Source organism: Uloborus diversus, unplaced genomic scaffold (genome assembly GCF_026930045.1).
Source record: "Uloborus diversus isolate 005 unplaced genomic scaffold, Udiv.v.3.1 scaffold_12, whole genome shotgun sequence".
NCBI lineage: Eukaryota > Metazoa > Arthropoda > Arachnida > Araneae > Uloboridae > Uloborus > Uloborus diversus.
In genome coordinates, this window is record NW_026557876.1 from 3,197,160 (window position 1) to 3,224,702 (window position 27,543).

Here is a 27,543-nt window from a genome sequence, read left to right on the forward strand (position 1 = left end):
CAACCGATTGTCATGAAAATCAGTATAATGATGTATTTTTTTGTTGGCATAGCAACGCGCGTCGGGTACAGCTAGTATTTATTAAATTTTCTAATTATACTTCTATAAGATGCATTTTATTTAACAAAGCAATTTTTCTTTTTTTTTTTTTTTTTTTTTTTTAGTTATGGTTAACAATTAAATGTCCCGTATGTAACAGACTTTACAACAAGTCCATAAAAAAGCTCAGTAATTTTTTTTGAAAGTAAAAATAATGATATTATTTTAATAAAATTTAAAAGAGTAGAGATTTTAAGCTTTAAAATGATGTATAACACTTCAGTAAAAGTAAAACTTTGCAACTGTGCTTAAATGCTTCAATTGCTCCAATTTGATTACTCCAACGGTAGAAAATTATTCTTACCAAAGCGTGATTAACATTTTCTTTGTACATTTATTTGATTTTGATCAATGTAGAATCAGTTTAGTTTAACTATGCATATGATTAATCAAAAAATATTTTAGTATAGTAAATATTCCTGTAAAATTATACTTTAATTGAAAATGTAATAATTCTATTTCACCGCAGCAACAATGTGCTTGCATTTAACGTATTCAGGGGGCAATCCAGGATTTTTTTCTCGCTACCTATTTTTGTGAAAGTATTGCATCATTCTATTTTTGTGAAAGTTTTTTTTATCAGCATTGTTTTTGTGAAATTTTAGACGCATCCTAACTTTTGTAAAAGAAGTAGTGGAACAAGTGAAATTTTAGTTCGAAAAGTGTAAATGCCATCTAGTATTATTTTTAACATCGTTTGTTTTTTTTTTTTTTTCAGCTGAAAACTTAAGAAGTACGAAAAATACCATCGTAATTTCAGCTTAATGGTCTATGTACTGTGTACAATATAGGAAATTATGAGAAAAACGCTTCCTTAAAACAGATGTTTAAAGATTGCGATAGTATTGCATAAATACACTTTGGTGTGAAACAGCTAAAAATTAGTTAAAATACTACAAAAAGGTTTCTATTTAAGTGATTGTTCATATAAACTGCTTATAATTTTATTTTATGAGTATATTTTGTTTTAAATAGAGAAACAAATTTTATATTTTAAAATGCGAATTTTTGTGAAATTTTCGATGTTTTTGTGAAACTACTGCTTTTATTACTTGATTTTTGTGAAAGTGCCGATTTCAAAATAAGATTTTTGTGAAGGTACCGAAAAATGGTAGTAAAATCAGCCTGTATTAGGCCCTGGTATTGCTCGTTTGGAAAAAGAGTGGTACAATACAAAATTTTCAATTTTCTCCTTTTATCCGCTAAAGGCTTTCAGATCTTCTTTGGAAAATGATGACGGATTTTTTTGTTCAAATATTAACCACTGGGGAGCGCAGCAAACTTACTTTTCCTAATGCAAATTGCCTGAAGACAGGGTTCGTACGCTCCTTCAAAACTCCTCCAATACTCCTTCATTCAGGAAATTTTCCTAAAGGGCCCTTCAGACTCCTTCATTTTGGTTTTAATTCCTTCAAAACTCCTTCTTTTTTAGTTCAAGACTACATAATCTTCCTCTATGACAGTGACTTAAAATGCTTCAATCGACAACTTAACATCGTCACTAGGGCAAAGGTATATTTACGATTTTGGTGTAGTAATTTCGTATGTTTATTTTTTTCATAAAGATGTGATTTACAAATTGAGCATTTGAGTCATAAAAGTTGAAGGTAAAAATATTATTAGATGATTAAGACATTTCATAAGTGGAGTAAAACATGCTTAAACGGTGCTTGGCTATTTTTTCAAGTTTTATGATTATTGCTTTTCCCTCCACCACACTCTCGGCAGCAAAAGTCAGTTTGTCTAATTATTATTTAAATATTTAAAAATACATAAGTAGATGTACTATATTAAGCAATTGTGTTAAAGAAAACAACTGTTTAGTAAATCGCAGATCGGACAATGTAAAAGGGGTCATCCACGTTTGATGTCATATACTTGAGGGTTCGTGAAATTGTGACAAGGGTAAGAGAAAGAGTGATAAAAAGTGACATCAGTTTTTACAACACTATGTTATGACATGTGACGTGGAGTAGTAAGGTGAAGTGTGACATTTTGTGACAAAGGGGAAGGGGGTCAAATACAACGAATAAAAGTGCAACACCGTTTAAGGACAGCCCATTAGTACTCCTTCAAAATCTCATTTTACTCCTTCAAAACTCCTCCAAAAGTCCGTCATTTTATTTCTGAAATTGAGTACGAACCCTGGAAGAGTTCAACTCCAAACGCTTCCCCTGTAAAATTTGATTGTGGCATTGTTTGTGGTGTATTTATTATCTTCAAAAGATTTCTGAAGTTGACGAACAACATCTTCATTGATATTTAAAAAACATTTTGAAAAATAGACAAATATTAGCCGCTATGATACAACGAAACATTCGGTTTACGAACATGCTGATTCCAAGGAATATGAGGCATTACCGTAACACACAAAATAGGCCTAAAGACGTTTTATAATTTTAAAATTGACATCACGTTGTATTACGACCTGCCAGGAGTAAAGAGCACTGGCAGACATCACGAAATTATGGCAAATTACGACATTCCACTCATGACGGCTATGAGAGGTGAGAGAGAGCGAAAAAGATCGCTCCAAGTATTTAAAGTCTTCACATGGCTTTCGAATTAAGAATATGCAAGACACAAGATGTGTTGCCAATGCAAGAAAGTTAAAGATATGTTGCCAATCAAAAAGTAACTCAATTAAAAAAAAAAACTCTCGGTTATAAGATACAATGAACTGGTGACTCGGTTCACCCAAAAGTTCATTCATTTGACCGAGTTATCGCGACCGATCTCACGAATGACGTCACAACGTGATGCAATGTTTACGTCGAAAAAGGATTGATTCTGCATGATGCAAAAACGTATTTTTAAATTTTTTTTTTTTTAATTAAGTGATTCTTTCACTTTTTGTGAAAGTTTAAATTAAAAATCTAACATATTAACCACTGGGGAGCGCAGCAAACTTACTTTTCCTAACGCAAATTGCCTGAAGAATTCAACTCCAAATGCTTCCCCTGTAAAATTTCATTTCTTCCCATCGTGGCACTCGTGTTCCGAATGCGCGATGCGTTCGACGGCGGGATTTTCGTTTCGTCGGATTTCTTCCGACCTCTCGCGAGACTCCCGATCTTGACCCAGGCGTCTTCTTCTTGTTTTGCAGCATGACCAGCCGGGCCTCCTGAGCATGGCGAACAACGGGCCGGACAGCAACGGGTCGCAGTTCTTCCTGACCATGGTGGCCACCCCCCACCTGGACGACAAGCACGTGGTCTTCGGGAGGGTGAGGAGGGGGATGGGGGTGCTGCACGAGATGGAGAACGTTCCCACGGGGGAGGGGGACGAGCCCCTGGAGGTGAGTCTTTCTCTTGGTGCGCTGATCTAAATCAAGTGATTTTTTTAAAAAAGGAAATCACATCGATTAAAACAGGGTCGGCAAGTTTTTGCCGGAGGCGGAAAAAACCATGGAAAAAACCACGGTTTTTGCCAGTTTTTGCCCAAAGCGGCAAAAATAGATTTTGTGTTAACAACTTAAGGGCAGTTTTTTTTCCTTTTATATAAAAGTAAAAGCATGAAAAGATTTTGATAAAAGGCATTGCCATTTTCTGCAGAGTGAGCTAGTATCACTAAAAAGTAGAGTGACTATAGAATGCACATATTGATCAGCTTTTTTTTCTTATTTTTAAATTCTTCTCTTGGCTATCCATTTTCCCAGTAAGTGATAAAAAATGCATTATTTCTTTAGTGAGGAAAAGTTAATATTTTTCTTTATTCAAGTAAATATTCTGTTATTAATTAAATAGCTTAAAAATCTTAGTGGGATCAAAAAAAAGTGATTAAATATATATATAATTAGAATTCAATTTTTTTTTATTAATTTACTCAGCTTAAGTAAACATTCTTTGTTTTAGCATTGAAGGAATTGACTCATTCTGAAAAAATTGTTTTAGCAAACATTTAAAATCTTAAGTTTTGCAATCCCAACATTTGTTTTTTATTTATTTTTCACCTTATAAATGAGAAGTAACATGGAGAGACATAACTAAAATATTAAAGTGCATTATTTATATTATATTGTCACTATTTCTTGATTAACACTATAATGCTACTTTATTTGCAAAGGTTTTTGCCGTTTTTTCCATTTTTACCGTTTTTTTTTTCCATTTTTGCCATGGTTTTTTCCACTGACCCGGCAAAAATCCCAACCCTGGATTAAAATCAGTGAAATTTGTTTTTATCAATTTGCATTTTTAGAATGTGTTGCTCTAAGTTTAGCTACAGTGGACTGAGTCGCTGGTTAAGGGGTCCACAGGACCTTTTGAAGCAATTTCTTTTAATTGATATAAATTTTATATTTCTTTGAAACCATAACATGCATACTTGTTTCGTAATCAATAATTTATTTTCAAAATTTAAAAATGTTGCCTACTTTTTTTAAAAATTCAAAAAATTGAGGAAAATTTCGACTTTTTAAAAATCCCTTAGGCTTTTTTATTTTTGCACTCATTTAAAAAACGTTTTTTGCAAAACGATCACTATAATCATCTCTAAAAATCTGTGCATTCATTTGCTTATGAGTTCATTAGAAAATTTTCTGTGATTAATTTTGCAAAAAATCAAAGTTTAAAAAAAAAAAAATGGTTTTTAAAGGTTTAACATGCTCTAAACGTTTGAGTCGTATATAAAATGCTTCTCCAATGCACAGTTTTGTCAAACATGTTATCCCAATTGCAAAAAGTATCACTTTAAAGCTGTATCTTTAATAGAAAGAAATCCTTAGGGATTCTAATGACATGAAAACTCAAAAATACCATCACCGAGAAAAAGCAGTTTGAAGTTTTTCTTTTGAATAAGAACACATGGCGAGCATGGCCTAAAACCACTCATAACTTTTTAAATATTTGAACTAAAGCAATGAAACTTTTCCCCTGTGTTCAGAATAGCTTTTTGTTTTGAAATAAGCAATAAAATTTTTTTTGATCGTTTCTTCATTTTTGAGGTACTGTAAGCCCTTAACTGAATCGACCGCTTTGATGAGTCAAATCGTCAAAAACAGAACTAAATCCAGCTTCGTTGAATCGGCCGCTTCATGGAATCGAAACTGTTTGGAGCAAACGTGATTCGTATGAGCTGCGGCGACTGTATTTCTGCATTATACAGTCTTAACTTCAACTGGCAAAATATAGACCTCTCTTTCTGTGTGTGTAACAGATTTTAGCTCTTGAAATTATTGCTTTTGCTCATTGTTCAGAACAGAATAAAAATGTGCAGTTTTTCTTATACACCATGACTAATACAACAGGGTTGGCAAGGTTTTGGACACTGCGGTAAAAACCCTGGTTTTTACCGTCCTGTCCAAAACTGTCTGAAAGTGTCCAAAACTATATTTTTAGATAAATTGTATTTTGTGAGATAACATGAAAAACAGAATAAAATGTGTCAAAAAAATGTTTTATATTAAACATTTATTCAATGGTGAACATTCAACTTATTTACGCAGTTGATTTTAATCCAGTTACATAGAAATTGAATTCTTGATTAAAATGTCAATTTGTATGCATAAGTTTTTTTTTTTTTTTGATAACAGTAAACAAATTTCCCTATATTCAGTAAATTACTGCCCATTAGCCAGGGCTAAAGCAGAAATACATGTGTGAAAATGAATGCTGGGTTGGCAATTTTTTTTTCCCGTTCTGTTCAAAACTCTTGTGTCTAAAACTGTTCGAAAATATCCAAAACTATTTTTTTGAAGAAATTATATTTTGTGAGAAAATATCAAAAACAGAACAAAATGTGTATAAATAATGCTTTTTTTTTTGCCTATTTAATGTATTTATTCAATGTGAGCATTCACGTATAAGTATACATGTAACTTTTTATACAGCTGATTTTAATCTCGTTACGTAGAAATTAAATTCTGCCATAAAAATGTCAATTTGAATGCATGATTTCTTTTTTTCTTTTTTTTCCATAAACCAAAATTTTTGACATTTATGCATGTGTGCAAAAGAAAGTGTTCAAAATATGGTGCAATAATTGACTTAAGTGCGATAAATTACAATTTTTTTGTAGTTACAAAAAGGATCATATCAAAAATATGAACTAAAAGAAGAATAGCACAAATTTTAAAATATAAGTGTTTAATCATCAATTTCTTGTTCTTTCATCTATGATTTAAAAAATAACTTTCGTTAAAACATCATGTAAAACTTAGTTGCAAAAACCATTTAAAAAATTAAGCTTTTTTTTTCCTTTGCACCTAAATATTGCACATTTAATAACTTTCCTTTGAGTTATAAATGGAACTGAAATTAGTTATCTTGGTAAGGTTGTGAATTATATTTCATAATTATACCAATTGTTACAAGATTAAATTTTTATGTAATTGAGTTATTGGCAATTTTTTTCAGTAAAATATTTTTTAAACAAACATTTTTTGAGAAAAATAACATCAAATACTCACTAATTAAACCTCATTCATATCTATATTTATACATTACGAATATTGCAGTAAATAGGAATTGATTAGTTTACACCTCTTTAGCTTTAGCATCCTTTTGGACAGTTTAAGACAATTTTGGACAGTTTTAGACAGTTTTGGACGGTAAAAACCACCTGTCCTAAACCAGTTTTGGACAGTCCAAAACCCAATCCTGTAATACAGTTAAGAAAAGTAATTCTTCAACATGTTTTGCACTAAAAACGTACATGATCATGGAAACCTTATCTTTAAGCACAGCATTAAACAAAATCACTTCTTATCTAAATGTTGTATCGTATTCCTATATTTTAAAAATCTATTGACTATTTAGAGACTTAATCCTAATTTTAAGAGTAAGCCGAATGGATTCAATAGTTCAGATTGCTTTATTATCAAGGTTTTTTGCCTTCTTCCTCCCAATCAAACAACTGAATTCATTTGAACTCTAAGCTGATAAACATTGGAAACTGCCAAATTTAAAAAAAATTTCTCTTAAAAATTATGAGAGTTATAGTTTTAGGAAAGAGTGGGTATCAGTGTTTCCTAGAACTATACTGCCGTGCTAAGCACAGATGTGGTATCTGCACATTTTATCAAAATTGAGTTATTGTCACCAGGTGGTCGTTAGTAATTTAATTTACCTAAATCTCAAGTTTTTTGGCGATTTGTGAACGCGAAATATTAAAAAAAGCTTTGGGAAAAAAGTCGTAACTGCACAGTTTGCTAAGACAATTTGAACGTAAGTGACAAATACTAAGCCTTTAAAGTGGCATCTGCGCAGTTACCACTTTTTTCCTTAGTATTTTTTGTAGATACGACTTTTATGCCTTAGTAAAGCAGCATATTTAGTAATGTAGCAGTTTATTATAACACAGAAATAAAAATTAGTTTACCGTTGAATAGTTGATACAGGTTGATAATAAAAATTAATACAACTTTGCATAATTGTTAAAGTAAATATTCAGCTTCTTCTATTTAAATGTTTATTTAAAGTGTAAATTCTAAAAATGAAATGCATGTAAAATATTCATATCTAATTCTTTCATGCAAAAAAAAAAAAAAAAAAAACGCATTTCATTCTACGACCAGTAATATTTTTATTTAAGTATCGTCTGCTGTCAAATTTATCTTCGTGCTCGGTAAAAATGAATCTAGAAAATAAAACATTATAAAAAACACATTCTTTTAATATATAGAACAGAAAATTGTAATGGATTACAGTTTTAACTGTCAGGAGTTTTGAAAATGTTATCTTTCAGAAGGTAGATTCTGTTAGATTTGTATGAACAAAATAAAGCGAAACAGCTAACTCCAAAGAAAGCAGATGTTTTCAGTATTATTTAATGATACTTTGAGCACATTTTACTAAGCTACTTTTGTCGTATCTTTGCAGATACCCCTAAAAATGCTTAGTAATTGTCACTTACGGTGAAAATAGCTTATTGTATGAACATTTTTTGAAAAGAAAATTTGTCGCAACTACATTTATTAATTTTAAATTAAGATTTTTACAAAAAAACTCTCTTACGGTTTTTAGATAAGTTATTTACGGAACAACTACCGCAAGTTGAGCATTTAATTAAGTCATAAATCAAAGAAACGAGTTGTGAAACTTTAATCGTCGATTTCTCATTTTGAGCTCTACTGCAGATACCACATCTGTGCTTAGCACGGCAGTATAGGATAGGCGACGAATGGTAAGGAGTTGTTCGCAAACTGACAACACTTCCCTGCTATCGTTGCAGAGTGATTCATGATGAGAACAGATTTTTTGCGAACGATCCCTCACGATTCGTCGTCTAGCTAAGAATGATTAAAATTAGGCTCATTAGATAGAGCTGATAACTTTTTAGATTTTAAAGCTATTAAGTTGGAATTTTTTAATGAGATGTAGGATATATCTGGGCTTCTGACTATAAAGGTTATGAATTGTTATCTTTTGCGCATGTGCAGTGAAAAATGAATTGCTTTAAACGTTCATATTTCATTAAATTTTCAATATTTGAACTTCAAATTTTATTGTTTCTCTAATATGCTGTCAAATATTCTGAAAGTTTAGTAACGTTTGACGGGAAACTCTGGGTGATGTGAATCGAAAACCTTCAAAAAATTATTGCCTTTTTGTAAGAAACGATTATATCTCCGTGGATATAAGAGATACTTTCACGAAAATATAAAAATAAATTCTAGACAGGTTTTTAATTTATTTCCAAAATTTATAGCTTATTCCCAGCTATTTACAATGAAAAATGATCAAAAATCTTTTTTTGTTTCCTCCATTTGTTGTTCGTCCCCTAAATGAACAGTTGACTTAATTTTGGTTGGAAAATAGCGGATATAGTATAACTTTTATGTGAAAAAAATTACAGAGCTTTTTTTTCTCGAGAAAGTCGTAAAAATATGAATTTTTGAAAGTGTCCCAATACTTTTGGTCACATAGTGTATATGTGAATATACAGTAGAATACCTTTATAACGCCGACCTATATAACGCAATGCCCTATAAACCGCACTACTTTTCAGAAGCAAACAATAGGTTTTGTAGTTCAAAAAGTCTTTCTGTTTTGCTTTGCAAGCATAAAAATTGTTAAGCAAATTAAATTTTAAAAATTTTTCATCTTTCCATTTTAACTCAAAGCTTTTAAAGGAAAATTAGTTCTCAAAGTAAACAGATAATCCTAGATGGCTCTTGAAAATGCAGCTGTTATGCAAACCATGAAGCTAGCAGAAGTGCAGGATTTTGATTGTGGAACATCTTTATTTGTGGATAACTAATTGTAATAGTGGTGCTTTGATACTCATTGCAGATAAAACTCATTCTGGAGTGTTAATATATAGACATATTCTGAATATTAGTTTCAAAATTTGTGAAATGATCTGTATAACGCCAAAACCTGTATAACGCAAAAGCTCTGGTCCCAAGGTGTGCGTTATAACGGTCTTATACTGTATACGTTAAGTTGGTTCAAAAATACTTGTGAAAAAAGGAGGATAAAAGGACACCCCTCCATATTTTTAGACTTGTGGATCGTAACACACTGGAAGAATTTGAGCTTCCTATTTCAACTGAAAGAGGGTGCTCAACCCCCTCCCCCAAACTTCATACCTTAGGGAAAGGGGGTTTAAAAAAATACATTGAACTGAAAAAACAATGCTACATACCGTAAAATCCCGAAAGTTACCCCCCTATCGATTATAGCCCCCCTTTTTTGTGAAAAGTGAAATCACTTTAAAATCCTGAATATCCCCCCCCCCCCCCACCCTTCACCTGAAATTTTTCCGATCATCTTCCTTTGCAACTCCCTCCAAAAAAAGGATAACATTTTCTGCTTTACTTGGAAAGCATTTACAAAGGTTTAGTTTCCCCCTCCATGCGCAGTTTTGCTTTTCTAAAAAAAAAAAAGAAAGAAAGAAAACAATGATTTAAACAAAAAAGAAGAAAAAAATGGTCTCCGCGGTTTATTCTTTCCAACACGTCTAGACTCCTTTAGATGCAAAGGCGCCTTTTTTTTTGTTCATAAGTATTACAAAAGAAATTTTTACGATTGTACTGCTTTTTCGTCATTTTGGAAGGAGCATTTTTGTTCTGACTTGTGAAACTGAACAATCTTTCAACACGGCGCCATTTTGGAAACGTGTTGCTTAAAAAGTAGCGCGAAACTTAAAAATAACCTTTTTTAAAGGAGAAATAATGTAATTGAACGAGTTTAGGATCATCAGAAATGTAAATTTTACTAAATCGAGTAACAGATTTGTCTGTGTTTGCATTTGCAAACTTTGTAAAGCTCAGTTTTCTAAATTATGATTTCGTGACAAAATTGCGGCCGTGATTGCGATTTTTGTTTCTATTCTGAAACAAGAACATTAAGATTTGCTTCTTTTACTGTAACCTTATTACATTCAGTACATAATGAATTTTCAAGCAATAAATTATAGGGGTTTTGCCAACTTAAGGTGCAAAATCCTTTCTTTCGGAAAAAAAAAATGGCGCCCTCATGCAATTTATTACTGCTAGAAAATTATGACAGGCTTTTATTAATTAATTTCTCTTTCTTCATTAATGTTAACTCTTATTTACTTATTATTTCTTTGCTGTACTCTAAAATTAATTCTACTAAAAACAATTATTTTGGCTAATTTTTCAGAAAAATCTCAATTATAACCCCCTTTCTGAAATCATCAAGTTTTGTTTTGAAAATAGGGGGGGGGGGTTTCAGGATTTTACGGTACTATAATATGCGCGAGTAATGTGCATATGTACATTGCAATAAAATAATTACTTACAAAAGAACAGCTGGGGAAATGAAATGTTTCTGAATGTGTGGCCTTTTCTATACTGCGGCTAATGTTAAATGAGGGGGTCACTGAGCACCCTCTTAAAACATGAGTAAGAACCTTTTACAGCATAACACTATTAGTAAGTCTAAACAAAAAAAGGGGGTGTCTGGGACTGTAGCTGAAAAAAAGTTTTTTTTGGAATACCCATGTTGTTGCCTCAGAGCAACAGTAAGATATCTAATCCAGAAATAACACTATGATATCTTACTACTCTATTTTCCTGCATATAATCCGTGGATTATCTGCTAAAAAGGCAAAGTTTATGAGGTGCGGATTATACGCAGCCGCGGATTATCTGTGATTTCCCCCCCCCCCCCCTTAACACCAACGCATTGAACCTCAATATTTTTACAGTAGGATTCACTGATCGAGACCGTTACGCCGACTGAATGTTGTTTATTTTACGAAGCATGCATGTTCTTCTTCGCTGCCTGCCTGTATGTTGGTTATTTCACGTTGCTCGAATGTTCCTCTTGGCGATTCAGGTCATGTAAAATAAGCAACATTACAGTGAAATGGGTAGCCGTTTGCACAAGATTAGACCGTTTGCTCCTTTGTCTCGACTGTTTGTTTTTCAAGTAATTAGCGTACTATAGTCAAGATTTCAAGAAGAAATCATTATATTTCAGATTATATTTCAGATTAATTTTGATTATGCCTTCAAAGTAATTACTTTGTCACGTTTTTAGTTTAGTTGCTCAAATGGTATGTTAAATTCAAACTTTATCTTTTTACATCGTATTATCCGCGGATTATACGCCGCTGCGGATTATGCGAAGCTTTTTTCTTCGGGCCGATTTTACGACCTGTGGATTATAGACCGCCCGCGGATAATACGCAGGAGAATACGGTATTACTCTGAGGCAGCGATATGTTAGTTTTATCTTATGGAAAACTTGACTAAAATGTTAACACATTGAAGCCTCGCTAATGTAGTTTGTGCTGGCATAATTAGAATTAAGTTTAAAAATCCAATATTATGTTTAAGAAATTTAAACTAAGCCAACATTAAATGGCCGTGAAATGTCCAGTTGGAGACAAGCAAAAAGCATGTTTCAGAAAAAAAATTCATTTATTAAATATGACTAGTAAATATAGTAAAATATCCCCATAAAAAGAACACCCCCAAAATATCATAACATAAGGAGTTCGATAAAATAAAGGATAAAATGTCACCAATCTGTCGATTGAAGTCACTGGTCAGTCCTGATGCCAGACTTAAAAGTTTAATATGTACAGCCTGGAGTAAGGCCCACATGAGAGTCGGAGGGGACATGATTCAGTTGTTTAAATCATAGACCAATAATAAGAGTAGATCGAGCTTTCCCAGACTTGCTGATGAAAAAATTGGTTCATGGATACATCATGTGACTAGTGGGAGGCTTGGCGAACACTTTGGCAGCATGGTTGCTAGATGGCAACACTATCTTTAGTTTGGCACTCGACATGTATTTTAATAAGTAATGTGTTTTCATTATAATTTTTTTCCAGTTGCAGAGATTAAACTGTTTTACTTTTAGTTATGCTTTATTTTGACATCAGTAATTAGTTTTTGATCACAGTTTTCAGTAACTTTTATTTCATTCGGAAATCCTACGTCAGCGTTGGCGTGAACGTAATGGCGTAAACGTTTTGCGTTAACGCAAAAATGTACTAATCGGTGTCTTAAATTGAAATTGTAGGTAAAAATCTTACCGCTTGCCGATTCTTTTCGGGCGCTTGCATCTTTAATTGCTTAGAGAGTTATTGAAATTGACTAAAGAAAATGCACAATACTATCTAAACGAAAAACTCACTCTATTAACAAAATATTTACGGCTTAGAGTAACAAATTTACAAATCGGACTCCATAAAAGATCATTCTTCCGTGTTCCATCAATTCTATTTATTTTATTTCTCGCTCGCGTTGATCGTCTGCTACGATCGACGCCCGCTGTTGCTAGGATATCCACCAGTCACATGGGTTGGTTTATAAGCAGGAAAAGGGTTCCCATAGCTCGGTCTAACTCTTATTATTAGTCTAGGGAAAACCCCCCAACACGTGAGCCGAACTAGGCCTCACGATCAAAACAAAACTGGGGATCGATGAGAAGAGAGAGAGAGTGTTGCCACTCGCCTCAATATATATATTTCATCAGCCAATGAGATTGCATGCCTCGATGACGTCACGATACTAACTACAACTACAACTCATTTGTTTATTCCACTGCCTCGAATTTTCGTACTCCCTCCATGGTACGTGCGGTCTTAAACAAGTGGAATTAATTCACAGGGTTGCCACGCCACAGGGAAACCTGAAGAAACAGGGAAAATACAGGGAATTCAAAAATCAACAAAAAAAACAGGGAAAATGCAGGGAATTTTTAAAATTTCCTCTAAAACCTGGAAAATACAGGGAATTTTTAAATTTAAACTACAAAATCAATGCCCATTAACTACCAAAATAAATAATAATAAAAATAATATTAATCAAGTTCATTCTTAAAATAAAATAAAAAATAGTAATACTTAAGGGTTTTTTTCCTTTAGTAAATGTAAAAAATGTATATCATAAAAACAAAAATTATTTGTTGTTTTATTTGACATGCGTCTTCAATTATATACTAGTTTAATTTCGAGAGCATGAAATTCTACTTAACTTTAATTTTTAAAAGTTCAAGTAATGAATGGTTACAAGAGGGCTTTTTTTTCTTCTTGTGTAAAAAGTTTAATTTATTCAAATTATCCTTATTTTTATATTTTTATTTGGTACTTCCCCCCCCCCCTGTGATTAAAATATCAAGATATTAATGTTCTTTTTTAAATATCAGTGTACACTTGTTTGTAATAGGCATACACGGAAAGTACAGGGAATTGTTTTTCCAAAATTGCATGGCAACCCTGATTGATTTGAATTTCAAATCAATCAAGTGACAACTCTATTTTTTCCGAATCGACACATCGAGACACGCAATCTTCGATGGTTTTAGTAAACAGTCGCCATTAATTATGGCGTGGGGGAAATGTCGATTTAAGTGTCAGCACCAACTGGTTGAATTATACTTTTACCAGACTGGGCTTAAAGTAGGTAACAATTAACTTAAAAATATTTTTCTTTAAATTATCGGCTGTGGACCGAGAATAAATACAGTAGAAGACCGTTATAACGCCGACCTATATAACGCAATTCTCTATAAACCGCACTACTTTTCTGATGTAAACAATAAGTTTTGAAGTTTAAAAAATACCTCTGTTTTGCTTTGCAAACATAAAAATTGAGAGGCAAATTAAATTTTGAAACAGTTTTTCATCTTTCCATCTTAATTCAAAGCTTTTAAACTTAGAATTAGTAATCATAATAAACAGAAAATATCAGTTGGCTCTTGCAAATGCAGCTGTTATGCAAACCATGAAGCTAGCAGAAGTGCAGGATAATTCACTTTCTTTTGATTGTGAAATATATTTATTTGTGAATGACTATATGGGTGTAATATGGGTGCTTTAATACTCAATGCAGATAAAACTCATTCAGAAGTGCTAATATATAGATATATTCTGAGTATTAGTTTAAAAATGTGTGAAATGATCTATATAGCGCAAAAATCTGTATAACGCAAAAGCTCTGGTCCCGAGGTGTGCATTATAATAATCTTCTTCTGTAAAATAAAATAATATTTTATGCCAACAGTTTGACTGTTTCTTTCCTTCTTCCGCAGCCCTGCTACATCGCGGACTGCGGGGCATTTGCCCCCGGAGAGGACTTCCGGCTGGGAGAGAGGGACGGCACGGAAGACGTCTACCCCCCCTTTCCGGAAGACTCGGACCTGGACTTCAGCGAGGTGGGTGCTTATCGTGTTCTGCCGCCGGGCAGGCTAACGGCAGTAACTGGGAATTTTCCGTTTTTGTCAGCCATCTTGCGTCGGCTTTGTCATACAGGCTCGATTCGTTGGCTTCCGCCGAAAAAAGATATATATCAGGATATATATCCGATATTTATTTAGAAAATATCATAATATTTTGATATTTATTTTTCAACTATGGTATTTTCAATGAAAAGTAGGTTAATCATAGTAATATTGTTCATTTATTATCTATACATATAATAAAATAAGATGTTTGTGTGTGTGTGTGGCGCGCATCCCGGGAAAACGGTAAGGCCTAGAAAGATGAAATTTGGTATACAGGTGTAGTTTTTGCTGAAGTTGTGCACCTCGGGCTTCGATTTTTGATATTTTAATTGGAAAAAAAGTTATTTAATGTTTTATGTGTTTTTTTGAACTTTTTAGTACTTTTTACCTCGCAGTCCACAAACCAATTGCACCACACAAATATTTTTTGCACTATAGTGTAGGAAATTTAATTTTAAATATGAATGAAAAAAATTTGAAGATAGAGCAATCTTTGTATTTTTTACGAATTTTTGAAAAAACCTTTAATTTACATTTTTTCCCCGGTTTTACTTTTTTCTAATATCATCCTGCGAGAAGTATCAAAGCCCCATTTCTAAAATTTAAGTTGGTAATAGTAAAAACATTTCGCCCTCTTCAGAAGAAAAAAGTTCTTAAAAATACGCAATAGTTTTTTTTTTAACAATTTTTTTAATGCTGAACACATTATGTCTCTCCAACGCATCGGTCGAAAAAAAGCGTTCTTCAATCTTTTATGCCTCTGACGTCGCTATTTGGATTTCGATTCGATATGAGGCATCAAATCTTAATCGCTAAATTGTAATTGGAGGAACGAATTTTCTTTGCATTATGTCAAGCTGTGCGTTTAAATTCTTGTGTTTTTTATTAGCGATGTTCTGAAGTTGGCCATGCTGTGACTTCGTCATTGCTAAAGCTAAGATTTTGATCATAAATATCTTTGATTATTAATATTAAAAACTGAATGCATTTTTTGTTTTATTAATTATTTTTATTTGGTTTCAGTTGATACATTGTTGTGTAATATAATTCAGCTCTTTTTCTTTTAGCGGTTTGGTACATTAATTTGTTCTATAATGTGAATAAAAGTTTCTTTTTTTTTGAATTTCAATAAAAACAATGATTTTTATACTTTGGCAAACTCCGGGTACCACAAAGACATCATTTTTTTGTGCATTTTAATAAATAAGTAAGCGCGCTTTTTTTGCATGATTTTCTTTTTGTTAGGGAATAAGATTGGAGGTTAGATCAAAATAAATAGAGATAGATGAGAAAATTTAGAGATGGATCGAATAGGTAGATAGATATACATTGAGTGTACAATTTTTTTTTTTTTTTTAAATTTTGTTCTCGAATTAATACTTTTTTTCTTTAAAAAAAGATTGTTAATTACTATCAGAGGTAAATTTCCATGGATCTAGAGAAAGATAAATCTACAGGTCGATGTACAGTGAGAGATAGACAGACCCCGTTATTTAAAGAACAACAACGGGGGTTGGGGGGGGGGCGCCGCTGCGATTTGAAAACATTGTTAATTACTGTCAGAGGTAGATACGCATAGATCGTATAGATAGATAGATAGATTGACAAATGCAGAGGTCGATATAGTAGATGGAGAGCAAGAAAGAGACATGTCCGTTATTTAAGGAACTTCAACGGGGTGTCAATGCCCCCCCCCCCCCACACACCATGACTTTGGAAAACCAATGCTTTCAAGTAAAAGTGGAAGTGTTTTTTGTTACTTTTCGACAAAATTTGCATGAAGTGCAAGCAGTTTGTGTCTCCCCTCCCCCTCCTTTAAAAATATTCCAAACGACGGAACTGGAGATAGATCTAGAAAATATTTTATTTAAATTAATAATGATATAGATCGATTGATACCGCCACGAAACTTATTTAAGCAGCCGCCGAAGGCGGCAACACTGGCGTAAAAAGGCAGATGATAATATTGATATATAGAGAAAAACATTGATTAATGCCGCGCTAAATTGTCTATGCAGCCGCCGAAGGCGGCAACTCTGGCGTAAAAAGGCAGACCAGCTGGTCGCCGAAGGCGGCTAGTTAAAAATAACCAAAAAGTCATTTACTCTATTTTTATAATGTATAATACATCACTAATGTAACAAAGTAATACAAATTCTTTTTTTACTTGCGTTTTATATGCATAAAATTATTAATAATTTAACAATTTGAATTCACACTAAAAGTGCCTAATTATATTTTTAAACATTGCTCAGAAAAAAAAGAATGTCTTATGACTGTGCACCGACTAATGCATATTTTTTATTTCTGTGTGATATAACGGTGTAAAAGTAGCTAACAGAAGAAAAATGAGTAAAGCAGCTAATGCAAAATGAACTCCATTAAAATTGATTGAAATGTAAACTGAAACATTCGACATAAATAATGAAACATACATTAATTTTAAGTCTACATATTGCAATTGTAATGTAAGAAATTAAGCAGAGATTTGAGGCTGCATTTACTATTTTGAAGACTTTAGTTTGTGCTAATTGAAAATATCAGATAGATATCAAATTATCCTATATATATCAAAATATTTTATATTTTCGATATTTTCGAACCCTGATATCTGATATTTTCAATCAGCACAAACTAAAGTCTTCAAAATAGTAAATGCATCCTCAAATCACTGTCTAATTTCTTACATTACAATTACAATATGTAGACTTAAAATTAAGGTTTCTCTTAATGCTTATATCTAACATTTAACTTCACATTTTAATCAATTTAAATGGAATTAATTTAGCATTAGCTGTTTTGCTCATTTTTCTTCCGTTAGCTAGTTTTACATCGTTATATGATACAGAAATAAAAAAAATATGTATTAGTCGGTGCGCAGTCATAAGACATTTTCTTTTTTTTTTCTGACCAACGTTTAATATTAAATGAGGCACTTTTAATGTGAATTAAAATTGTTACATTACTATTCATTTTATTAATATAAAATGAAAAAGGAATCTATGTTACTTTGTTATATTAATAATGTATATATCATAAAAATATAATACAGTGAAACTTCTCTGGAGCAACCATTCTCTGTTCCTAAAAAAAGTGGTTGTTAATGGAGGTCGGTCCCTCTTAGAGGTCACTTTCAGACATGCAAATGCAGCACCAATAGCTGTTTTCCCCCCTTCTTCCTGTGGTGAAGGGGTTGGTCGAGAAGAGATGAAGAGTGTGGTCTGAGCTGTATTAATCAAGAACATTATCATAAGAATGTATTTCATACCTGCCAACCCTTCCGGATTTCCCGGAAGTTTTACGGATTTTTATGTCCTTTTCCGTTTTTCCGGTTATGAGCAAAATCTTCCGGATTTTTCACGTTTTGTAGGAAAAATAATTATCTCGCCAATTTTGGCGCTAACGATACTTTTGTGGAACGCGGCACCGCGTTTCAGGCCAAGTAGCCGAGGAAAGGTTGCCGTAAGAGAATGGCACGAGAAGAAGCGAGGCAAGATTATGACGTCACGGAGTGATACAGCGCATGACTTCATCGAGATCCAATCAAAGCGAGCGTCGCGGCGGGCAACTAGGGGCACAATTTCGGCGCCGATTATCTTCTCGTTCTCTCAATTCGAGCCGTTTTTGCTTCGTTCTTTTTTCAAGATGAGTAACAAATGTTATTTCCAAACTTTTAAAGAAAGCAATAAAAGTAATATTTACTAAACGAAAGTAATTTCAATTGATATGAAATTCATAACTAATATATTGTTAAATGTAAAGAGGGTAGGTGTCCTGTTTGATTTTATTTTGCGGTAAAATCTTGTGGATAAAAAGAAAAAAATCTTCCGGATTTTTTTTCTCCGACGTTGGCAGGTATGGTATTTAAAGAAATCTTTTTTTTTCTTACATTTTTTTAATATAAAATATACGTTTTACATTAATTTCTTTTCTGATCTTCCTTTCCTGCGTAAGTTGATAACTTCTACACGTTTGTCGAGCGTGAGATAACTCGCTTTTTCAGAATTTTCACTACGATGTATGGTGATGAAATGCAGAATGCAACTTTACTGAAACCGATTCTTGAGCTATTCAAATGTGCTAAAAATAGATTTTGTCCACTATAATGAACTAGGAATGCTCCGCTCAGTTTTCTCTAACAAAAATTCCTATGTTTGTTAATGCTGAGGTTCACAATTTTCTGGTCGTTGTGAGAGGTTTCAAAATGGTCTTTCCCAGAGGTATTTTAACATTAGCCATATACGAGGAAAATCGGTGCCTCAGAAAAGTGGTCGTTAATGGAGGTGGTCGCTCATTGAAGTTTCACTGTACATAACTTTTTGACCATTTTCAAAAATGAACGATATTACCATGATTAATATAATTTTCATATTGAAAATACTGTAGTTGAAAAAATAGATATCGAAAATATCAAAATATCATACTTTCAAAATAAATATCGGATATATATCGGCAAACCCTGCTCTTCTGCTAAGTTTTTTGCATTTGAGGATCTAAAAATGCGACTTTAGGCTTGGTTTGGAAACTATAGGAGATATCATAAGGGATGCAAGGTACAAGCATCTTTAATCTTTCATCATGAAATCTTTTTCGAATTTAAGTCAATTCCAAATCTTTTGTGGTATTAAAGGATTCAGGATGCTTTTTTGAGATTGGAAGCCTTATTTAGGCTGAGCCTATTGAATGAAAGCAAGTTTTGGTTTGTAATTGTCATTCATTTTCCTTGTTTTCCCAGTCTATTTCAGGGTTGTAAGAGTTTCGGCCAGTGGTGGTTTTAACCATGGATAAAACCGCCCGGGATAAAATCAGTTTTATCCAGTTTTGGCCACTTAGATAATTATCAAATTTTAAATGAAAACCAAATGATAAATTATCAAAAAGAAATGGAAAACAAACCATAATCAATCACCTTTCATTACCTAAATAGTATGTTTTACAGTTTGTAAAAATTACAGCATGTAAGATAAGGTTTACATGAAAAATGTGCAGTAACATTAAAAAAATAATACAGTGAAACATTGTAAGCTGAATAGATAGATTTTAATTCTCACACACAAACGTACAAAGTATTTCAAGTAATTTTGAAGAATAAATGATAACTTCTTTTAGAAACATATAGGAATTTAAAAAAAAAAAAAAAAGAAAAGGTACAGGGGGAAAACATTTTTGAAAATTAAAAGGCAACACTACTGAAAAGTTACTATATTTATGTTACAGGCTGTTTTGCATTCCTTATGTCTTTTGTTTAAGTTGTGATCAATTTCAGTTATTAATTTTGAAGAAAGTTGAAATTTGTTAACTACTATTTTTATAATAATGCAAATTACTTCCACTAATATTGAATTTAATGAACTAAAATTGTTATGCTTAATTAAACAACTTCCAACTAACAGATTTATTAGTTGCAAAACACACATCTCTCACATACACGCAAATTAGACGTGTATTTTCACGTAATTTAGTTTTGGCCAGTCCTATGGTGGTTAAATCCAGTTTTGGCCGTTTTTCACCGGTTTTAGCCAGTGGTTTGGATAAAATCAGTTTTGGCCGGCCAAAACTACAACCCTGGTCTATTTAGGAAAAAAAAAACTTCATATTTGTTCTGGCCCGCAATATTCTTCTTAACATGAAGTGTGGACCAACTTAAAAATGAAAAAGGTTGGGCACCACTATTGTATAGCATCAATTTCAGTTCTATGGACCTTTTTTCCATTTTACTTTATACGCAATTTCGACTTGAATTTCAAGGACAAGAGCTTAAGTAATTTTTTTTAGGAAAATTTGTATCCCCTGGCCAGTTCGCCCTTAAGAACCATGTTGGTCAAATGATTTTATCTTGCTAAACATTGTCAAGTACAGTCGGACCTCCATATATCGAAGTAGCAAATTGTCAGAAAAAAATTCGATATATAGAAATTTCAATATAAAGAAACAATCTTATTTAATCCTAAAAATCTCCTAAAACATTAAAATTAAAACTAATTTTCGTGTATGAAACCCAATTTCTAATTTATACAAGCATCAAATTAAATAAAAGTTAATAATTAAAAAAATAACAGAAATGACATTTTTGCGTCTTCGTACATCTTCATTCTCCGGCAATTCAACTTGATTCGCAACATTAGGAGATTTTCGTTTCGACAAATCGAGAGAAAAGTAAAAAAAATCAATCTACTTAACTTGAATGATTTTTTCTGCAGCTAAAAAGACTTAAGAATGATGATCAACAGGCAACAGGGATAACTTGAAACTGATTTTACTGTATTACTGGTTGCAACTAAGATATTTGAAATAAGCTTGAGGAAGTTTAAGAACTGCAGAACGGAACAACGACCTTTCTACACACCCCTCAACCCCAGATTTTTTACAAGTTTTGTAGCAACCTTTAGTGAACATAATTTTTTCCTCTAACCTTCATTGTTCATAAGACAAAGTCTAGAGGGGAAAAAAAAATCTACGAATGTCTCGAAAAAGAATTCGATATATAGAGATTTTTTCGATATATAGAAACAATTTTTCTAAGTAATGAACATAGAAATTTGCTGGGATTTCGATATGAGGTTCGATATATGGAGGTTCGACTGTATTCTGCTTTCTAAGTTGATATAAATTGAATTTTGCTAAAAAACACTTTAAAAATAAGTTTCCCACTGTGCTTTAAAAGTTTTATGACAAGTTCTGTGCAGCTAGAGCTTTGTGATAGCTTATTTTATCAGCAATTGCTATTGGGGTCATTTCATATAATATTTAACTTGAATACTTTTGCATGAAAAAAAGTTTTTTAGAGTCAAAAAATTTGGAGATTGTACTTTTTGGAAAAAAAAAAAATGATTTTTTAATGAATGCATGCAAAAATATGTTCAGAGCCTACTTTTACGCACCGTTTAATTTAACTAATATTACTATGTTTGTTACCAAGTTTAAATGAGATTCTGGCTCACCCGGAAATTTGGCAGAATGGAGGTGAATTAGTGGGTATCCTAATCTGTTTTGGAATTCCCTTTGAGCAGGGGTGCCAGGGGGTGAGGGGGGTGATGGCACAAGTTGGCGCCATCAAAATGGAGGGGAAGGATTTTTTGATTTTTAAAAATTTATTTATTAAAATTTATTTATTGGTTTATTTTTAATTTAAATTATCTGTTTTATTTAATTTTATTCTGTTTATATTTTATTTCATTTATTTATTTAGTTTGTGTGTGTGTGTGTATACCGTTAAAAGTCAGAACTTTTCTAATAAAATAATAATTGTAAAAAATAATTAAAAACAAATAAATAAAAATTTTTTTTTTTAAATGAATAAATCAAAACAGAGAGCTAAAAATAAAAAAAGGAAAGAGGGTTGATATTTTTTAGGGGGGGGGGGGAATTAGTGTTATTGAACTTGGGGGGGGGGAGCACCCCTGCCTTTCAGGGCAAATTCTTATTTATTTGTACTTATTTGTATCATTCTTTCATTTAGTTTCATTGGCCAATCCAGGATTTTTTTTTTTCACTACCTATTTTTGTGGAAGTATTGCATCAATATTCTATTGTTGTGCAAGTTTGGTTTTTTTTTTCATCAGCATTGATTTTGTAATTTTTTAAAGGCACTTTCTAATTTTTATTTAAAAAAAAAAAGAGCAAATTAAAGGTTAGTTTGAAAAGTGCAAATGTCATCTACTATTACTTCTAACAGTTTTTTTTTGGGGGGGGGGGGTTAAAAACCTAAGAACAAAAAATACTATCGTATTTCAGTTCAATAGGCTTTGTACTGTGTACAACTCGGGGAAATCATCCGAAAAACGTCCCCCAAAACTGACGCTAGAAGATTTTTAAATGCAATTTGACGAAAAACTGTTATAAATGAATTAAAATGTTTCAAAAATGTTGTTCCCTAGTGATTGTTTATATGAATCATCTTGGCGTTTTATTTTATAAGTAAACTGTTCAGAGAAAAACAAGCTTTCTATTTGAAAATGCGGATTTTTGTGAAAATTTCGATTTTTACTTCCTTTTACTAAAAAGGAAGTAATTAGCGAAAAAATTTTCACTCAAAAATCGACCTTCATTTCCATTTTGCTCACCCCCAAATGAATGTTGAGTTTTTTTTCGACTCGACCACACGTAGATAAATGCCTAAGAACGTATAGACACTCGAAATATCCATTTTGACGATTCCCGAGTTAATTACAACGAGTTTTCTCGTGAAGTCTGTATATACATATGTATGTGCGTATGTATGTCGCATAGCTCAAGAAGGATATGTCCTAGAGAGTTGAAATTTGGTACGTAGACTCCTAGTGGACCTAGTTGTGCACCTCCCCTTTTGGTTGCATTCGGGTGTTTTTAAGGGGTCTTTTGCCCCTTTTGGGGGGGGGGAATCATTGTTAATTTCGATGTAAACTCAAGTGTGTTACAATTTGGCGGACACTTGGCGATAGATCGCCAGTCTTTTGGTCACCAACTTGGCCACAAAATTGGCAATTTTTTTTTTTTTTTACATCTGGTTTTAATTTGTCCACTGTTGGTGATATTTAGAAAGTAAACTATTAAATCACATTAAAATTGTCAATAATGGGAAAATGACATTAAATTGGAGTAAAAGGAAGTCATGTGATGCGCACATCAGCTCGTTTAATATTGTTTTCTGACTGTGCAGATTTTCAAAGTTAGTTTTGTGCAGCTGTTGATTTTATTACTTGATTTTTGTAAAAGTACGGACTTTTAAAAAAAGGAAATTTTGTGAAGGTTACGAAAAACGATAGTGAAATGAGCCTGTATTGGGCCCTATGTTAATTTTTATTAGCTTATCTTTTTACTTTCTTCTATATCTAATATATAGAAGAAAGTATTGGATTCGTGCAAATTTTCGAATTTTGACGGATTCGAACGTTTTGAGGTGTGCTGAGTCCATTTCGACTATTTTTGGAAAATGTCTGTCTGTCTGTGTGTGTGTGTATGTGTGTCACGTCTGTGTGTGACCAGTTTTTTGTGGCCGCTCTACAACAAAAACTACCGCATGAAATCGAACGAAATTTGGTACACATATGTGCCCCTATGTGAACTTGTGCCCATTGGTTTTTGGCGCGAATTCCTCCAAGGGGGGTGGAGCAATGGGACGTTTTTCGAGTTACGCGTGCTTGCTATTCCTCAGGAAGTAACTGGCGGAATCAAACAAAATTTGGTCCATATGTTGGTATTAACAGGAACAGGTGCTGATTCAATTTTGGTGTCAATAACTCAAACGGGGGTTGAGCTATAGAACGTTTTTTGTCGTCAATTGTGACTGCTGTATCTCAAGAAATAATGAACGGAATGAAAGAAAAATTTATCGGCAAGTAGCCCTTAGTGGGTATAAGAGCTGATTTTATTTTGGTGTCAACAGCTAAAAAGGGGGTAGCGCAATCGCCCGTTCTTTTTTTCCATTGTGAGTGCCCTATCTCAAGAAGTAATGCTACGTTCTGGTTGAAATTTGGAATATATGTGAATCCATATGTAAACAGGCTTTGGTTCAATTTTGACGCCAATCGCTCCAAGAGGTGTTGATTTTTTTTTTTTTTTTGCGAATAAAAATAGCTTTATTAATGCAACAATAAGAAAGATAAATCGTAATAGATTGTCGTCTGCGTATTTCTCGTGATTTTAATTGTATGGAAATGATCGGAAATATTATCTCAATGATTTAAAATTTTTAACTGTTGCCATCTTATGTTTGTTAACAAATAAAATATTTGTAATTAATTCAAGCAAGGCTTTTAAAATAACTTTCAATTTTCGCTCTTTGCTTTGCTTTTGCAATCATTCATACATTGGGATGGTCGTCAAGTTTTTGCATGTGTAATTTTGTTTTTGTTGGGAATATTGCTTCCTCGTCAAACATGGGGAGGGATCAGAAAAAACAAAGAAAAATATAGAAGAAAGTTTCATGATGGCCACAACATACTAGTTAGAATATTGATCTTGTAATTTGTTTACAGTTGATCGGTTGTTGCAGACTTTTTCATAATTGTTCTTGACAACATGAAATACTAGAAATCTCTTCTTGTATGCCATGGGATTGATTTGTTTTGAATGGCAATCATTTACTTTTGTGTATTGCTGGTGTTTCGTTTTCTGAAATTTAGATTAAAGTCTGGTTTTAATTCATTGCCCATCTCGATCAGGGTTTCCGCTAGGATCGCATTTTTCGCAAAATGCGAAAGCGCTATCTCAATTGCGCAAACAAAGCAAAGCATTTTCGCTTTTTTGCTCAAACAAAAAATAAATTATTTAAAAAAAAAAGTGAGAGAGGAAAAATGTATAATCCAAGAGAGGAAGCAGCACGACGATAGTCAACTTAATCTTTTTTAAATCCTAAGCTAAGATTTAAAAATTACTATGAAGTCACCAGTACTTAGTCTTCCGGCATTATGCCCTTCTCAATAGCATAGATAGTAACTAACTCTCAATAACTGCATTATTAGGAGGAAGAGAGTGCAACGCTCTAAAAACCAAATATGTAGGTTTTTTTTTCCATTTTACGTTAAAAAAAATAGTTGCTGTACTTATTTCTTTAAGGATGCCATAGAGATGAAATAAGAATCTTATTTTGAACTTGAGATGAAACACACTGAGACATTTAGAAAGATATGCGAATATGTAACATTTTAGCATTTTGTTAAAACTTTTCCCACAATTTTAGCTTTTATGCTAAAGAACCTTTGAACCCAACTTAAACCCTGATCTCGATTCACCTTGACCTATTGAAAGCCGGAAGGTACTTTTCTGATGTCGGTATCGGTGATGCCATATGATCCCGAAAAAGCACCACAGAAAAATTCAAAATTCAAATGCAACAAAAAATCTATTGAACATTTTGAGCTCTCTAAAAGTAAGCATCCACATAGTTTTTACCCTGAAGTAGAAAATAGTTTCATTATATTCGCTTGCGAGCTTACTTATCTATGGAGAAATATGCTAAGGCAGGGCCCAATATAGGCTGATTTTGCTACCGTTTTTCGGTACCTTCACAGAAATCTTGTTTTGAAATCAGTACTTTCACAAAAATCAAGTAATAAAATCAGGCAGCTTCAGAAAAACATCGAAAATTTCACAAAAATTCGCATTTTAAAATATAAAATTTGCTTCTCTGTTTAAATCAAAATTTACTTATAACATAAAATTCTACGCAGGTTTATATGAACAATCACTTAAATAGCAACCTTTTTGTGATATTTTAACTAATTTTTAGCTGTTTCTCGCCAAAGTGTATTTATGCAATGTTATCGCAATCTTTAAACATCTGTTTTGGGGAAACGTTTTTCTCATAATTTCCAATATTGTACACAATACATAGCCCATTAAGCTGAAATTTCGATGGTATTTTAGCTCCCCCCCCACAAAAAACAAAACCTGTTAAAAATAATACTAGATGACATTTACACTTTTCAAACTAAAATTTCACTTGTTTTACTTCTCTTTTACAAAACTTAGGATGACTCTAAAAGTTCAAAAACAATGCTGACAAAAAAAAAAAAAAAAAAAAATAGAATGATGCAATACTTTCACAAAAATAGGTAGCGAGAAAAATATCCTGGATTGGCCCCTGTAAGGTGAAGAGAATGAAATAGTCCCTGGCGCCTGGTCTGATATTCGGGTGAAATTACACTTTTCGCATTAGAAATCGGATTAATTAGTTAAACGCACGCATACGTTACCCTTTTTTGTCATAATTTCTGTCAATCGTCAAATATTTTCAATTTTCCCATCGAAGCAGCTCGGAGTATTTCGTCCATTTGAATCAAATGCACCAGCCAATAGCAGCTCATAGACATGTAACGATCTTCTCTTATTGGCGAAGAAGGTAGGGGAGGTAGCTAGTAAGTGTGACATTTTATCTGTCCACTTGGTTTTTTCTTCCGCTTCTGTGACGCCATTGTCAACTTCAGTTGCAAGAAAGTATAGGAGAAATCTGTGTCGTTCATTTAAAAATTCATTCCGAGTATTTTTTTTTTCCAGGTTGATCTGGTGTTGAAAGTTGCAGACAAAATCAAATTGTCGGGTAATATCTACTTCAGGAAGGAAGATTATGTCAATGCGAATATGAAATACAAGAAAGCTTTGAGGTAGGTCATCTTTTACTCGGTAGTCATTTTACAAGGCTTCAAAGCTTACGTTCGACGAGGACGATTGGTTGGTTAATCACGTGACAGCAATGACGTCAGCGATTACTAACCGGTTGCTCACGAACCAATGCTTCATCTGACGCTTTCGGTTGATCAGCGGTTACTTGCGCAGACAAATAACACTCAGGTGAAAAATACATATACAGTAAAACCTCGTAAACCTCGTTAAGTCGTCACTCAAGGGACCAAAAATTTTTGACCACTTAGGCGGAGTGACTACTTATGTGGAGTGGGAAAATTAAGGAAGAAAAAAAAAATGCCCTTCAAATATTCATGAATGGCAGTAGAATTCTGTGAGAAAAACAATAGCTTATGTAATTTATGTTTATAAATTAGTGGAAATATTAAAAAGGGGGGAAAATACTAATGATAGTTACTTTGTTTTGTTTTCTCTTACTTATACATTACTTAATAACAACAACTTATTTTTAAGTAGTCACGGTACATTAATACCATCCATGAAGTTGTTGCTTACGGAAAAGAAGGATCTCTTCTAACGTACATCAAGCTTTAAATTCTGTGTTTGTAGTTCCTTGAACGGATGTTAAATACTGACTTTCTCCAACTATTAGATTTTGTATGTCTTCCTGAAAGGAGTCTGATTCATACTCTTTGCACTCAGCAGAGTCACAGCGAAAAGTATGCTTTGAACG

The 27,543-nt window shown here is 32.8% G+C and overlaps 1 protein-coding gene across 1 annotated transcript in view; it reads left to right on the forward strand.

Moving 5' to 3' along the window:
* LOC129232399 (peptidyl-prolyl cis-trans isomerase D-like) overlaps nucleotides 1-27,543 on the forward strand; it is a 104,849-nt gene that overhangs the window by 41,223 nt on the left and 36,083 nt on the right. The window contains exons 4-6 of the mRNA XM_054866544.1: nucleotides 3,206-3,397; nucleotides 14,556-14,678; nucleotides 26,724-26,830. Of these exons, the coding sequence (XP_054722519.1) occupies nucleotides 3,206-3,397; nucleotides 14,556-14,678; nucleotides 26,724-26,830 (422 nt within the window). The remainder of the gene's footprint in view (nucleotides 1-3,205; nucleotides 3,398-14,555; nucleotides 14,679-26,723; nucleotides 26,831-27,543) is intronic.